The sequence below is a fragment of the Melanotaenia boesemani genome, chromosome 19, assembly GCF_017639745.1.
Source record: "Melanotaenia boesemani isolate fMelBoe1 chromosome 19, fMelBoe1.pri, whole genome shotgun sequence".
NCBI classification, from domain to species: domain Eukaryota; kingdom Metazoa; phylum Chordata; class Actinopteri; order Atheriniformes; family Melanotaeniidae; genus Melanotaenia; species Melanotaenia boesemani.
The window spans coordinates 10,678,546-10,693,067 of record NC_055700.1 but is presented as its reverse complement, the minus strand read 5'-3'; the positions used below and the strand labels follow the sequence as shown (position 1 = coordinate 10,693,067).

At 38.6% G+C, this 14,522-nt stretch overlaps 1 protein-coding gene across 2 annotated transcripts in view; it reads left to right on the top strand.

Moving 5' to 3' along the window:
* The window catches only part of thbs4b (thrombospondin 4b), a 30,243-nt gene continuing 15,721 nt past the window's right edge, over nt 1–14,522 (top strand). For both annotated transcript variants that reach the window (XR_006008520.1, XM_041970646.1), the window contains exons 1-21: nt 1–191; nt 4,598–4,795; nt 5,210–5,460; nt 5,561–5,663; nt 5,821–5,903; nt 6,008–6,059; nt 6,168–6,319; nt 6,942–7,079; nt 9,119–9,196; nt 9,293–9,445; nt 9,532–9,636; nt 9,726–9,833; nt 10,039–10,198; nt 10,934–11,052; nt 11,329–11,381; nt 11,471–11,664; nt 12,141–12,319; nt 12,760–12,808; nt 12,903–13,099; nt 13,243–13,415; nt 14,200–14,339. Coding sequence is in view for 1 of the 2 variants with exons in the window: in XM_041970646.1 (XP_041826580.1) it covers nt 113–191; nt 4,598–4,795; nt 5,210–5,460; nt 5,561–5,663; nt 5,821–5,903; nt 6,008–6,059; nt 6,168–6,319; nt 6,942–7,079; nt 9,119–9,196; nt 9,293–9,445; nt 9,532–9,636; nt 9,726–9,833; nt 10,039–10,198; nt 10,934–11,052; nt 11,329–11,381; nt 11,471–11,664; nt 12,141–12,319; nt 12,760–12,808; nt 12,903–13,099; nt 13,243–13,415; nt 14,200–14,339 (2,764 nt within the window). In the remaining variant the exon portion in view is untranslated. The remainder of the gene's footprint in view (nt 192–4,597; nt 4,796–5,209; nt 5,461–5,560; nt 5,664–5,820; nt 5,904–6,007; nt 6,060–6,167; nt 6,320–6,941; nt 7,080–9,118; nt 9,197–9,292; nt 9,446–9,531; nt 9,637–9,725; nt 9,834–10,038; nt 10,199–10,933; nt 11,053–11,328; nt 11,382–11,470; nt 11,665–12,140; nt 12,320–12,759; nt 12,809–12,902; nt 13,100–13,242; nt 13,416–14,199; nt 14,340–14,522) is intronic.

Genomic DNA, 14,522 nt, shown 5'->3' with positions numbered 1-14,522 from the left:
TTTAATTCAACAAGGAGGCACACCACACTCACCGCTGGTGCAGACATTCAGGAAACTGTTACAGTGTCATATACAGAGAAACTCCAGATCTAAGACCAGTTGGAAGGACAAAATGGGTGTGTGGACAGCCCTCATTCTGGCCTCACAGCTGCTATTAAAATTGTGCTTTCAAGTGGAAGCCCAGGCATTGGGTGAGTAATATTTCAAATGTTTTAATTTTCTTTTCACATCAATTAGTTTAATGTCATAGCAATTTTCACAAAATGTGTCATATTAGCATATTAGCAGTCATCAACTGCAACAATAGCTGGTGATGATAAAAAAAATGTTGAAATGGAAAACATGTTATTAGGTTTTCATTTTTTAAATTTAAAATTCAAAACACATACATAGACACCCATTTCTCTGGAATACTGGCTCTTATATAATTCTCCATTTTCATTATCAGAAAAGATGGAATGGCTCCACCACACTGTATTTTAACACATTATGCATGAGTTTAATGCATAATGGATGAAGCAGACACTGTGAAAGAGAATATCATTTGCAGACCCAAAGAACACAAAGGATTAGATATGGTGAGTGACACTCACTGAGATATGAATAAAATGCTAAATATCCCTGTCAGTTATTGAGGAGATGAGGCACTCAAACAATGTTTTGTGTTTCTGACAGGAAGCATAAAGAGAACAAAAGCAAACTGAATGTAGAGTTTTAAAAGTCAATCTGATTTTCACATCCATCAAGCTCAATCTGCTTGATTATTTCTGCTCAGGAAGTTAAGCTTTCTGGCTTGCATTTTGTTTAAACAACGTCCCAGCCAGGTCACACACATGGGATTAATCAGATGATCTGAGTGCAATATAGAACTTCAAGTCACAGACTTCATTCTTTCTGTCTCTGATACACACATACAGTCACATTTGCCCAAGGTCACACACAAACAGAGCTTTAGAAGATGTGCAGATATATTGGTGTTTATAGTTTATCAGTTTTTTGCAAAGCACACCAGGTGATTGATGGTGTACCTTTCAAGTACCCATTAATCCTTCCAATCTTTTGGTAATAAGTGCCTGATGGTATGTATAAAACAAGTCTAAACTAATAAGATTCATCATCTATCATTTACCTTGTAAATGGCTGTCTGCACGACAAGAGTTCACTGTGTTGAAAAAGTGGGAGCCCATTTAAAGCAGCAATTCAGTTTGATTTTAGAAGCAATTTTATTTTTTAAGAGTTATTGGGGCCATTGATCAATTTCAACATCTCAAGGATGACCTCACTGACGGCTGAGATTACTGTAATTTGAGACTGACTGTACCCTGGGTGCAAAGACTCCATGTTCAGGACAAAGTGGAGTGGATCCTTAAAGTGTTTCTTGTTAATTTTACAATAAAGTCTCCAAAACATGCAAAAATAATATATAAGAGTTTGCCCTTGCAGAGAAATACAGTATGTGTTGGTACTGTTTTTGTCATAGGATGAGTTGTCATAGTAACCAAAGAAAACACAAATTTGTATTTTTGTTGCCTAAACAAACAGCATCTAAAGATAAAAGTTTTTTTTAAATGTAAAGCAATAACGTAACATTAAAGGTCCAATTTAAATTTAAGTCATGGGTCTCAAACCTTATCCGACATGTTGACTTTTTTTGACACCAGGGGTGCCCAGCTCCGGTCCTCAAGGGCCACAATCCTGCAGGTTTTTGATGTGTCCCTGCTCCAAAACTTAATAGGTTGTTGGATCTACTTCATTTGAGTCAGGTGTGTTGAAGCAGGAAACATTGGAAAACCTGCAGGACAGCAGCCCTCGAGGAGGGTGTAAAGTGTAAAATGGTGTAAAGCCCCCTGCTTTACACCATTTGTCCAACACAATTTCCATGAATCATAAAGTTTTATAACATGTGGACACCACTGTGAGAAAACCAGGGAACTAAACCAGGCAATACCAAGTTACAGGAGCTGAACTGAGGCCATGTCCACTCAGAGTTTTGGTGAATCTGTTAATGTTTTATATGTTTTGAACAATTTGTCCATATAAAGCCTGAAAACACTAATTCTGAAACTTCAAAGTCCCAAAGTGAATATATCTGAAAATGCTACTGTTTTGTTTCCGTGTTTATAACCCATACGCATCTTTCCTGAACCGATGACATCATAGCCCCACCTCTCTGACGTGGCTTTTACAACAAAATATGCTGCTCCTTACAAACATCTCCATTTTAGCTTGAATCACCACCATTTTCTTCGTCGTATGGCTGTTAACATCTCATGAGTTTTTGAGCATGCTCCGTGTGTTATTCTCTGTTTTTGGTGTATTATTTGTTGTGGCAGCGTTACAGCGCCACTTACAGACCTGGCATATATACTGCAGTGTTTTCACCGGTTTTGTGTGGACACACTCATTTCTTGACACAATTCCGTCTTTTCACAGAAAACTTTTGTAGGAGTAAATCGGTTACACCTCTGTGGGGATGTAACCTGAATCTCATGGCTGTGAATAATGTCCTATGTGGGTTAACAGCTTATAGTGGCACCACCCACCAAATGTGGGGATTGTTGTGACCCTTTTTGAACTGTTTAATCCACTGACGCTACACTACAAGAATGGATACAGCTCACTTTCTTTTAACAGAAACACATGATTATCAACTGTTCATCATGTTAAAGCCCTCTAAACTGAAAGCAACAACTTGTGGACAGAAAGAGACATGATTGACTTTTACTCGTTAAACAGCTAGCAGCTTGCTTTCAGTCCTACATTCAGAGGTCTGTGGTCCAATGAAAGATAAAAAACTAGCATAATTGTTTCAGAAAGACAAGCTTATGAGAAAATGTCGAACACAGCTTGTAGAATATGGCAATGCCCAGTCCATCATGTTTTCCTCTGGAAGTTAAAGTTACTTCCTAGACTTATTTAAATACCTGTAATCCCACGGAGCATTGAGAGTGTATACACTGTATCTGGCAATGAAAAAAGATCTAATTTGTTAATTTTAGCAACTAGTTATAAGTTAAAATTTGCTGTAATACCAGAATTTGATGTTATGAGATCACCTCATAAGATGCAGATATAAACTGCTACTAAGTAAACAGGACAGTGATGGAGAAGTGGTACTCTACACACATTAAAGTACATTAAAATATGATTGCTCAAGCTCCTGAACAATATCCGATGAGTTGTGAGTAAAGATGGACAAAAATGTCCAAAAGAGTCAGTTTATTGAGATTTAAGTGTTTTTGTGTCTCAAACAAAAAAGTATAAATAAGACTTTTTGGAATCATGAAATATATTTGATATCTTCTCTTAATTGCTAGCCAAGTAGTGACTTACTCTTTACAGTTTATGTTAACTACACTCTGATGTTGATGTAATTTATTCATCACTGACAGAGTTTGACATTATATTTTTAACACAGAACTATAAATGAAAGCTCTTTTTTCCAAGTAGGGAACATTTGTCAGCACTAAAATGGAGAATGCCAACAATTTGCTTACTTGATAGTAAACTAACCGTGGCAGATTTATATGCTGGTGTTAAACAAAGGACAAGATGCTGGATTACTTCATGGCTTTCAGCTGAAGAAGTTTTATGAAGCTTGAAATCTGAGGTTAATCAGCGGATGAAATGAGGCACTTTCTCAGGGTGTCTTGTGTAAAATGCCAGTGACCCCTCCAGAGACCTCTGTCCAGAAGACTTATGAACAACTGAACTGGGCACTTTATGTGTGCAGATGTCTTTCTAGTATACAGTATTTTAAGCGTACTGTAAATTTTCTTTGTTTTGTTACTCTGGATTTTAACTGATTCTATCATATTTTACAGTGAGATTGTATTCTAATGAGTTGAAAACACTTTTATGTATCAAAAGCATGAAATCAGAGCAAAAGTTGTGTTGAAAACGGCACATAAACAGGCACTTTAGGTGGAAGCCTCCATCTTGTGTGTATGTGCCTGACAAAACACAAGGGACCACGAGCAGAGGAAGGAGGGAAAAATAAGAAGGAGAGAACTCATCAGGGGTGATCTTGGCCAACAGAGTCTGGTCTCTGGGAGCATTTGGGAGCAATTTTGCTTCCTTGCAACAGAGGGTCTTGCAGACTGCTTTTATAATACTTGTGTATTCATGGTGTGTGCAGATAGTGGACAAGAGACTCCACACACATCCCCCTGTGGCCTGCCCAGCTCACTTTATTAAAGGGAGACTTACATAAGTGTTTTGCTCCTTTCTAACATTTCTCTCCTTTTGTCAGTAGATGCTGTATGTCTAAATTCTGCCATAATTTTACTCATGAACAAAAGCTCAAATATATTTTATAAACCTAACATGAAATAATAAAGAAACTCACAGTTACAGTCCATCCATTACTTAAAACACTTTTTAGTGGTTTTCTTTGAGCCTGCCAAGTTTGTGTTGACTGATTGACACCGCATCTCACAAGAGCAACAAACACTGGTCAACATCATCATTTTCTTGTCAACTCAGTATGTGTTTACTCTAAGCCCAACCAAGTGCAGCTGCAGGCTGTAAATATTCATCTCTCATCATCCATTGCTCATGCTTTATCTCCTTCTCTCTCTCATATCCCTGTCAACAGTCTATGATCTCCTCACCTCGCCTGACTGCCTGCCAGACCTGCTGCAGGGGGGTCTGGCTGAGCAAGGGGTGAATGAGGCTTTCATCCTCACCACCTTCACGTTGCAGCCCAAGACCGGAACCACTGTGTTCAGCCTTCACAACCCCAGGGACAACAGCAAGTATTTTGAATTCACTGTGATGGGGAAGCTCAACCGAGGTGAGAGGACATGAGGAGACTTTAAGCATTTTTAAATTCAAACGATTAAAAGAATATTTTAGCCCTATTGCTCAATGATGTGAGTCTTTCAAAGCAAAAACTGAAATAGGTAAATAAAAATAAATAAATAAATCAACTGATTAAAATCAGATTTAGTTTAATTTTCATTTTGCCCTTTGTTTTCTCTTTTATAATCAGATTTGTTCTCAGCAGCCTCAACTGTACATTAAATTCAATGCTATATAAAGTAATTATTAGCCCTTGAGGCAGTGGTAAATATTATAACTGCTTAATATCTCTTACATGCTTGTATCTTATTGTGGTTGTAAAATGGATAATAATAAACTATCTACATTAAATGCTCTCTATAAAATCCTCCCTGCCCTTCTTTTTCACTGCCACGTCCCCTCAAAGCCGTGTTACGCTACCTGCGTACCGACAAGAGGATGAGCTCCGTTACCTTCAACAACCTGATCCTGGCAGATGGACAACAACACCGACTATTGTTCCACCTGAGGGGTCTGCAGCAGCAGGGGCCAGGTGGGGTGGAGCTGCATCTGGACTGCAGACTGGTGGAGACAGTCAGGGATCTCCCTGCTGCCTTCCAGGGTTTGCCAGCAGGGTATGGTACGGTGGAACTAAAGACCATGCAAGTCAGAGATCAGGTGACCTGTCACTTACAATAATTCCATACAAGAATGACTGTTTCCGTTCCAATAAATAATATAAATAGCTTATTTCTTCACTTTGGTTTCACTCTAACAGGAGAGCTTAGATGAGCTAAAGCTGGTGGTTGGGGATTCATTTGAGAATGTTGCTTCAATACAAAACTGCCATTTTCAGCAAAGAGACTCCGTTCAAACTCTGGGTAAGATTCTTTCTTTATGAATAAGTCTCCAGAGAGGGACAAATGTTTCCCATGATAAAACTCCAAACCATAAAAAAACTAAATGCCAATGAGGCGGGATCTGAGAATCCCCCACCTCTGTTTGAGTTAAAGTAAAAAGCAGTCCTTTTTCTCTTAGGGGTCAACACCAAGCAGCTGTCCAATCAAATGATGGAGTTAACGAAGGTGATAAATGAGCTAAAAGACGTCCTCATTCAGCAGGTAACTACCTCCAACAGCTCCTCTGAGGCTCCTCTGCTCAGCCCTGACCTCACTTCCCGACAGTCTGATTGCATAAAAACGTGCTTACATTTGACCCCTTCCAGGTTAAAGAAACCTCCTTCCTCAGAAACACAATCTCAGAGTGCCAGGCCTGCGGTAAGATCATCTACAGTAACCTGTCAGCCAAACATTCACTGAATATGAGGCTGTAATGACTATAATGACATGAATTTAAAATAATATCTGTTTCCTCTGTTTATTAAGGTCTGGGAGGTACTGAGGTGGTGAGACCAAAGTGTACTCCAGGTGTCTGTTTCCGTGACGATATGTGTGTGGAGACAGCAGATGGTGTTGAGTGTGCACCCTGTCCTGATGGTTACACAGGAGATGGTTTCAACTGTGATGACGTAGATGAGGTAAAGTTTGACATGTGTGTTTGTTTCTGTGCTTCCGTCTTTGTGACAGTGAATAGTTTTGATTTACAGTTTTCTAAGCTGTTGAAATCTTTGTTATAACTTAGGTCTAATATTTAGGTTTCTGGCTTAAGTTTATATAATCAGCTATCATAGGTTTAAACAGATCATGTTGGCTTACATTGACTATGTATATATTTAGCAGGTTCGTATTCTGGTTTTGGGTCTAGATGAAAAGCACTGTGAATTAAAGGGGTGTCCTGAAATGGTAGTGTACACCTTGATGTCAGTGAATAAATCCAGTGCCAGTGTTTTTATGCATGTATTTGTATTTATATATATATATATATATATATGATACTGACACAAGGTCTTAATTTACTGGACCTATTATGGAACAGAAGCAAAAGTGTTGGGTAAAGATAGAGGTTTGTAAAATCAGTGCGCATAAGACCAGTCTTTTACTGTTTTCTTTGACCCATTTTCCGAGGGTTGGCTCCTTCAGCATCCTCTTTCCAACATGAACAAAAATGTCACTAAACCTAAAAGCTTTTGGGGAGAAGCCCAGTCAGATTCGCATGCATTTCTGCTGCTTCAGCAGAGCTCATGTCCTCCTTTTCTGCAGTGCCAGTTTAACCCCTGCTTCCCTGGAGTGAAGTGCGTGAACACCGCTCCAGGCTTCCGCTGTGACGCCTGTCCGCTGGGCTACGTTGGCCTGCCAGTGAAGGGAGTTGGCATCTTGTTTGCTCAGACCAACAAACAGGTAAAAGAACACGGACATCGGTTAACACATAGAAAATGAGAATAAAAAACATAACTCAGTGCATTCAAACAATGACACTGGCAAGGAATGACTTTCGGTTTATAAAAGACTAAATTGTTCAAACTTTGAGATGATCACTACAATAATCTGGGTAGGATGCTTTTTTTGTTGTTTGTTTGTTTGTTTTTGTTTTTTTTTTTGTTTTCACAAAAACATGAAAACATCACTAAAAAAGTGGAAGAAGCCAAAGAAAAGAACATAATGTTACGGAAGCAGGCCTAGGAAGTAAATCATGACACAAACGTGACTTGTACGTAATGCAGTTATGCAGCTTGTGAACAGGCGGGGCAGGGCTCCAGGCTGCAAAGGGGCCCATGGGGGGAGACAAAGTTAACTTAAAAGGGATGTCTCAAATGTGACAGCCATAGTGACCACAACCCCCTCCCGCTTAAACAACCAAGTGTGAGTAGAGATGATACTTCAGTAGGAAACTTGCCCAAAGGGAACTGTGTTAAAATACAGTAACAGGGGCTCTTCACTGCAGCTGAAATGTCAGGAATCTTACATTTAACATATAAAGCAAGCAAATACTGCAATGCTTTCATGATTTCTACAACATTACCCTTTGAGTTTTCTTCCTTTAATCACAGATTATGTGACAAAGATGAACCAAACACTGGTTTGTGGATGACTATTTTGAAGCCTTGAATGCCACATTTTGCTTGTTGTAATGTTGTTTTTCTTTGTGAAGTGGCCATAACAAATAAAGAGTTGCTTTTGTTGAGAATCTGAGCACACAGTAGCTTCCAGCTTCACAGTGATCTGTAAAATACAAGGAAAGTCCTACCCTGACAAACACCAGCTTTATTCCATATTTATTGTTAACATGAGATAATGAAATCATTAAATAAAGCAATCAGAAGTGATCATTAAAGTGAAATTATGGTTATTTTTTCTTGTTTATTTGTAAAATGGTAGTTGCTGTTTCTTATTCCGACTTTTGCCTAGTCTTGCTGGATTTCTGACCTCTGTCACCCACTCCTGTAAGATTTGTTTTAGGTCCTGTGAGACACAATCCGGCCATTTTTCTGCAAACAGAGGAGTTGTTCCTGCCTTGTCATTAAAATATGCAGGTTTATAGCATTTTTTGGTTGGCTCTTCCTTTCCAACATAAAAGCTACATCCATTCTTTATGTTCTGTCTGTCTGTGAAGAGAATATTAAATTAAACAAGCATTAGACAAAAGTGTTTTAAAATTATCATTAGTTTAAAATTTACTGTAAATTTGGATGGAAACATGGCTAGTGTAGAGATGTTATTAATGATAAATCTTCCTTTATTATAAACTATCTATCTGTCTATAAACTATTATAAACATCCAGAATGATCATGAAGCAGATATGTATTATGAGATCTACAGAAATATTTTTATTTAGTGCATTATCAAGTTAAAATGAGACTTATTTTGTTTTAATTACCATCAGTAGCCTTTTAACTCCTTCAGTAGCTTAGGACCATTTGCGTGGTAGTACATCTGTTCAAATAAGAATGTAAGGCATGTATAGAAGCTGCAGCCGGTTGTATCTATGTTCTTATAATGCTGATGAATTAAGAAGGAAGTCACGTAATCTATTTTTAAAGTCATGTAATCTAACTATAAAGGCAAATTGGGTGAGGAAAAAAAGTCGAGAAAGCTCAGTGTAGAGAAAGTTCAAAGTCTAAAGCAGTCATATTTCACCACTTTAATCAAATTGTAGCCTACAGCTGGTGGTATGTAATAATATAAAATGTATCAAGCAGTTAAACATTTATAAAACCCCATTTGTTCAAAATACTACCTCCATAATTGATGTAAATGTTACTGAATATCAGTATGGAAAGGTTGAGCTCTATTATTATTATTAAGGCTTTAGGCATTCTTTGTCTGGTTTTAATGTAGTAATTCTAGGGGGGAAGAAAGAAAATTTGAAGAAATTGTCACACAACAAATCATTTTAATTATTTTATTTGCTGCACCTTTTTTATTTTACCCAAATCAGGTTTGTGATGACATTGATGAATGCAAAGAGCCCAACAATGGAGGCTGTACCGCAAACTCAGTCTGTCACAACTCTATGGTAAGAATCACTCGTGGAAGGTGTTCACTTCCTTTGTGTGACTTTTCAATCCCTGTTCAAAGATGTTCATTTACAGCTGTCCCAATTCCCCTGCAGGGCTCTTATCACTGTGGCAGCTGTAAGTCAGGTTTCACAGGGGATCAGGCGAAGGGCTGTAAGCCAGAGATCAGCTGTGGAAACAGCCTGACCAACCCCTGTGATATCAATGCCCAGTGTATTCTAGAAAGAGATGGGTCCATATCTTGTCAGGTAGGATTTTATATCCCTCACACACTCTTACTGTACATATTACCTGTTCACACATTCTCTGTGAGGTGTTTCATTTGTCTCGTCAGTGTGGAATTGGTTGGGCTGGTAATGGATATCTCTGCGGCAAGGACACCGACATTGATGGATATCCTGATGAAAAGCTCAAATGCAAAGATGCAAATTGTAGAAAGGTAAGCATAGTGGAAAGCATCAGCAAATGCAACTTTGCTGTGATGTGAGGGGGGCCTTTTTAATTTGTTAAATCGCCATGTCTCTGCAGGATAACTGCATCTACGTTCCTAACTCTGGTCAAGAGGATGCTGATAGGGATGGCCAAGGAAACGCATGTGATGACGATGCAGATGGTGATGGTATCCTAAATGAGCAGGTTGGCAGAAATATTTCTATATATGCCAGTAAACATGCAAAGTACAGTTCTATTTAACATCAGTTAATCTGAGTCTACAAAAGGTGAGATTAAGTTCAAAATGCATGTCAAAAATATCTCATTTACAAATGTTTAAGACAAATGCAAACTGTACATACTGAGATATTTAAATGCAACTGAAGTCTTTGTGGACTGCCTGTTTCAGGACAACTGCCCATTAAAACCCAATGTGGACCAAAGGAACAGTGATAAAGACAGCCATGGTGACGCCTGTGACAACTGTCGTATAGTGGAGAACACTGACCAGAGGGACACCGATGGCGACGGCAAAGGTGACGCCTGTGATGACGACATGGATGGAGATGGTACGAAGAGAAATTACATCAATTACATTGACGCTCATGTTACATAAGCAGCATCGCTGAAGGCTCTCAGTGTAATGACTTAGGATTTTGCCCCCTCTTTCATGTTTCTACACTTTATCCAAGAATCATGCAGGCTGGGTCTTCATTTCTCTAAATCATGCTGTTTAAATGAAACACTGTGAAATGGCATGAACAATTTTTTTATGCCAGCTGAAGGCAGAGAGGCACTCCAAAGAAAATAAAAAAAGTCAAAGCCAATAGCAGCCTGACCTCTAAGCAAACACAAGCTTTGATCATTCACCAGTATGATTACACCTCCAAAACCCCACAGGACTGAAGATAGTTTCTCTCCGAATGCTGCTGTTTGTGCTGCTTGACCTTTGTGCATTGATGGCGCAGCTGCTGCCTCCCTGCGATGAATAAAAATACCATCAGAGCACAAACTGGTCTCTCCTGCACAGGAAAATCAACAGTGCACCCTAGTGGTGAAATGACAAAAAGCAGATTAAAACATAGATGTTATTGCTTTGCCTCAGTTACACACAACTAAAATACCCTTATTATAACATGACTGAAAACTAAAATTGTTTTGTGCTAAGGCTGCACCAAGTCATCAGTTTATCTGCTACTATACTGATGACAACAACCTACATCCAAAAATAAATAAATGCAACAAATTCTTCAGAGAAAGTGGAATGACTGAATGTTTATCTCCCGTGGCTGATTGGTGGGCAGGTGTGAAGAATTTCCTTGACAACTGTCAACGCGTCCAGAACAGAGACCAGCTGGACCGGGATGGAGATGGCGTGGGAGATGCGTGTGACAGCTGCCCCGACATCCCCAACCCAAACCAGGTCACTCAGAGTCAGATGGATGTCTGACTCTTTAAAAGTAGCTCAGTACATTTACATAGAACAAGTATGAGGTATTTGTACTTTTTAGATGAAACCTTTAAAATGAACATTTGATAGGCTTGAAAAACACTAACAAAAAATGTTTTACTATTGTTTTGTGAGCTGGAAAATCTGAAAATCCACCAACATTTCTAATGTTTTCTACTGATAATACTTTAATGCATAGCTTAAACATGTAATAAATATTCACACTTTTGCATTGGTGCTGTCTTTCAGTCTGACATTGATAACGATCTGGTTGGAGACTCCTGCGACACAAACCAAGACAGGTAAAAATACTATCAGATTCTGTTTTGTTTACTGGAAATTCTATTTTTTTTTTTTTTTTTTCACATCCCTATTTCACTTTCTCCTGTAGTGATGGTGATGGTCACCAGGATACCAAAGATAATTGCCCATTAGTAATCAACAGCTCCCAGCTGGACACAGACAAAGACGGGCTGGGAGACGAATGTGACGATGATGATGACAACGATGGCATCCCAGATATTTTACCACCAGGGCCAGACAACTGCAGGCTGGTGCCAAACCCAGACCAGATTGATGACAACAGTAAGTTATTACACCTCATAATGAAAGCATATTTTTATTTACATATTGTTACTCAGGTCGTGTGTGTGTGTTTCTGTGTGTGTTCAACAGAATTTGCCCATTTGATGAGTATTTGTCACATTACTTGTGTCAAAAAGTTTCTAAAGTTAATGAGAGTTGATTGTTGAAATCAAACTGATTAGAGTTGGTTTAAATGTCAACACTCAGCAACTTGAAACAGAGAAAATGTTTAAGATGTTTATTAGATTATAATGTTCTTCTGTGCCCTGATGTTCTCCCTCACCATTTGTGGAATAGAAAGTGGTCTTGTACAAAGCCAGTAGTGCTAACTCTATACACATAAATTCTTGCAAAAATATTCAATAAAAACACACAAAAAATACAATATTTGTCAACTGACTGTACATGTAACACATAACAAAATAACAATCTACAGCCCTCTTGACCTTAATTTAAAATCCTTTGTTGCTCATCAGATGATGGTGTTGGAGATCTGTGCGAGTCTGATTTTGACCAGGACAAAGTGATTGACAGGATCGATAACTGTCCCGAAAATGCAGAGGTTACTCTGACTGACTTCAGGGCCTATCAGACGGTGGTGTTGGACCCTGAAGGCGATGCCCAGATTGACCCCAACTGGGTTGTTTTGAACCAGGTGAGATGAGACTTTTCTATCCAGGACCTATGAATAAAAGTGGCTATATGGTCAATTAAAATGTACCAAATGATTATGTAGATTAAAAAAAAAAAGTAGCTTGTATTGGAAATACATCGTCATCTTATAACTTTCGGTTTTTGGCCTCAGTAGACAGCTGTTTTGTGCATAAAACCTCTCATCTGTTCAGTTAGCTGGTGAACAAAGGGAAGGATTTAACTGTTAAATAGTCAGATATTTCCCTCAGGAAACTAAAGACAGAGATAAAAGCAGAATTAAACTGCATTCACTTTGAGACTGAAGACACAGAAATAAATTAGAGTTGGAAATAAGTGAAAAATCTGTAAATATGGGTTAAACATGTTAAATATGGTTAAAGTCACAGCTAAAGAATGGACATGCAGTAACCCATAATTGTCTCTCTACTTTTTCCCAAACAGGGAATGGAAATTGTTCAAACCATGAATAGTGACCCAGGACTTGCTGTTGGTAATATGCACTTTTTGTCTGAGTCAATAAAATTAAGAATTCTAAAAAAAAAAAAAAAATCTAAACATTAATAATGTACTGGTTTCCCTTTCAGGTTACACTGCTTTCAGTGGAGTGGACTTTGAGGGGACATTTCACGTAAACACAGTTACCGATGACGACTACGCTGGTTTCATCTTTGGATACCAGGACTCATCTTCCTTCTACGTGGTGATGTGGAAACAAACTGAACAAACCTACTGGCAAGCAACACCGTTCAGAGCGGTGGCTGAGCCTGGCATCCAGCTGAAGGTTAAGCCACGTTGCAAATCCCAAGCAGGGGATTCATAGTCATCACACTTTTGTCACTCCACATATTTTCCATATGTCTGCTTCTCCCTTGCGTCTCTGCTTCCACATCACTTCTCACTTTACTATGTGTCTTGGCTTCTCAGGCTGTGAAGTCTAAATCAGGCCCTGGGGAGCACCTGAGAAACTCACTGTGGCACACAGGAGACACCAATGACCAGGTGCGTCTGCTGTGGAAGGACCCAAGAAATGTGGGCTGGAAGGACAAGGTGTCCTACCGCTGGTACCTGCAGCACCGCCCACAAGTTGGATATATCAGGTATAATAAACCTCTCCTGGTAAACTTAACATGTCCTTAGACTTCATTTTTAAGGAAGAGATAAGAAAAGGATCATTACTACTCACAAATTTAATTTCCAGAGTGATTTTTTAATTTGTTTAAACATCAACAGACACAAGTCAAAAGAAATTACTTTTAGTGTCTTCTCTTACCAACTTCAATGTATTTAGAAAATATGAATAAATTAATTTGATAAAACTGGGGGCGGAGAAGCAAAAAAAAGGCAGAAAAAATTAAGAGAATGTGTAAGGAGGGTTTTTTGGAGGTTTCAACATTCTTCTGAATAAACCTCAAAGGAAAACTTTCCAAAGATGGGTTGTAGCCCATCACTTTGTGCCAAACTCCTTCAGAGGTACACTGATCAGTTCAGAAATTCATACCAACACAAAACATTATTTTAAAACTGCAGAAAAGTCAGAAAACATAAAAAAAAAAAAAAAAAAAACACGTCACTGGCCCTTTAAATTAAGGTTATAATAAATCAACAATTTACTTATGTCCAATGTCACATCAATTTAGATGAATTCTAAACATTTTGTGGAAATGGGGTTTCTATGATTGCTTATACATTGTTAAAGAATAGTTAAGTCAGGCTTGTTTTTCTAGCCATGGTGATAGGCAAGCTAAATCTTTCTTGCTTTAATTTGATATTTGCCACATAAAATAGGAGAGAGTGATTTTTTTTTTTACCTATCAACCACAAATCTAAAACAGAGGTTGGGAAAAAATGTAAAAATCCCTTCTTTTGTTTTGTTTTGTTCAGAGCACGCTTTTATGAGGGAACTGAGCTGGTTGCAGACTCTGGTGTGACCATTGACACGACCATGAGAGGAGGACGACTTGGCGTGTTCTGTTTCTCTCAAGAAAACATCATCTGGTCCAATTTGAAATATCGCTGCAACGGTATGTGAAAACACACATCATCACAGTGTTATTTTGCCATATTTCTAAATCCGATCAAATGCCAGAAACACCAAGTTCTTAGCTCAGTGCAATTATGTTTATGTCAAACATCCACAAAACTTTGAGGAGAGGACTCACCTCAGTAGTCTCGCTGCATTTTCCTTCGTGACCTCTGCTCACTCT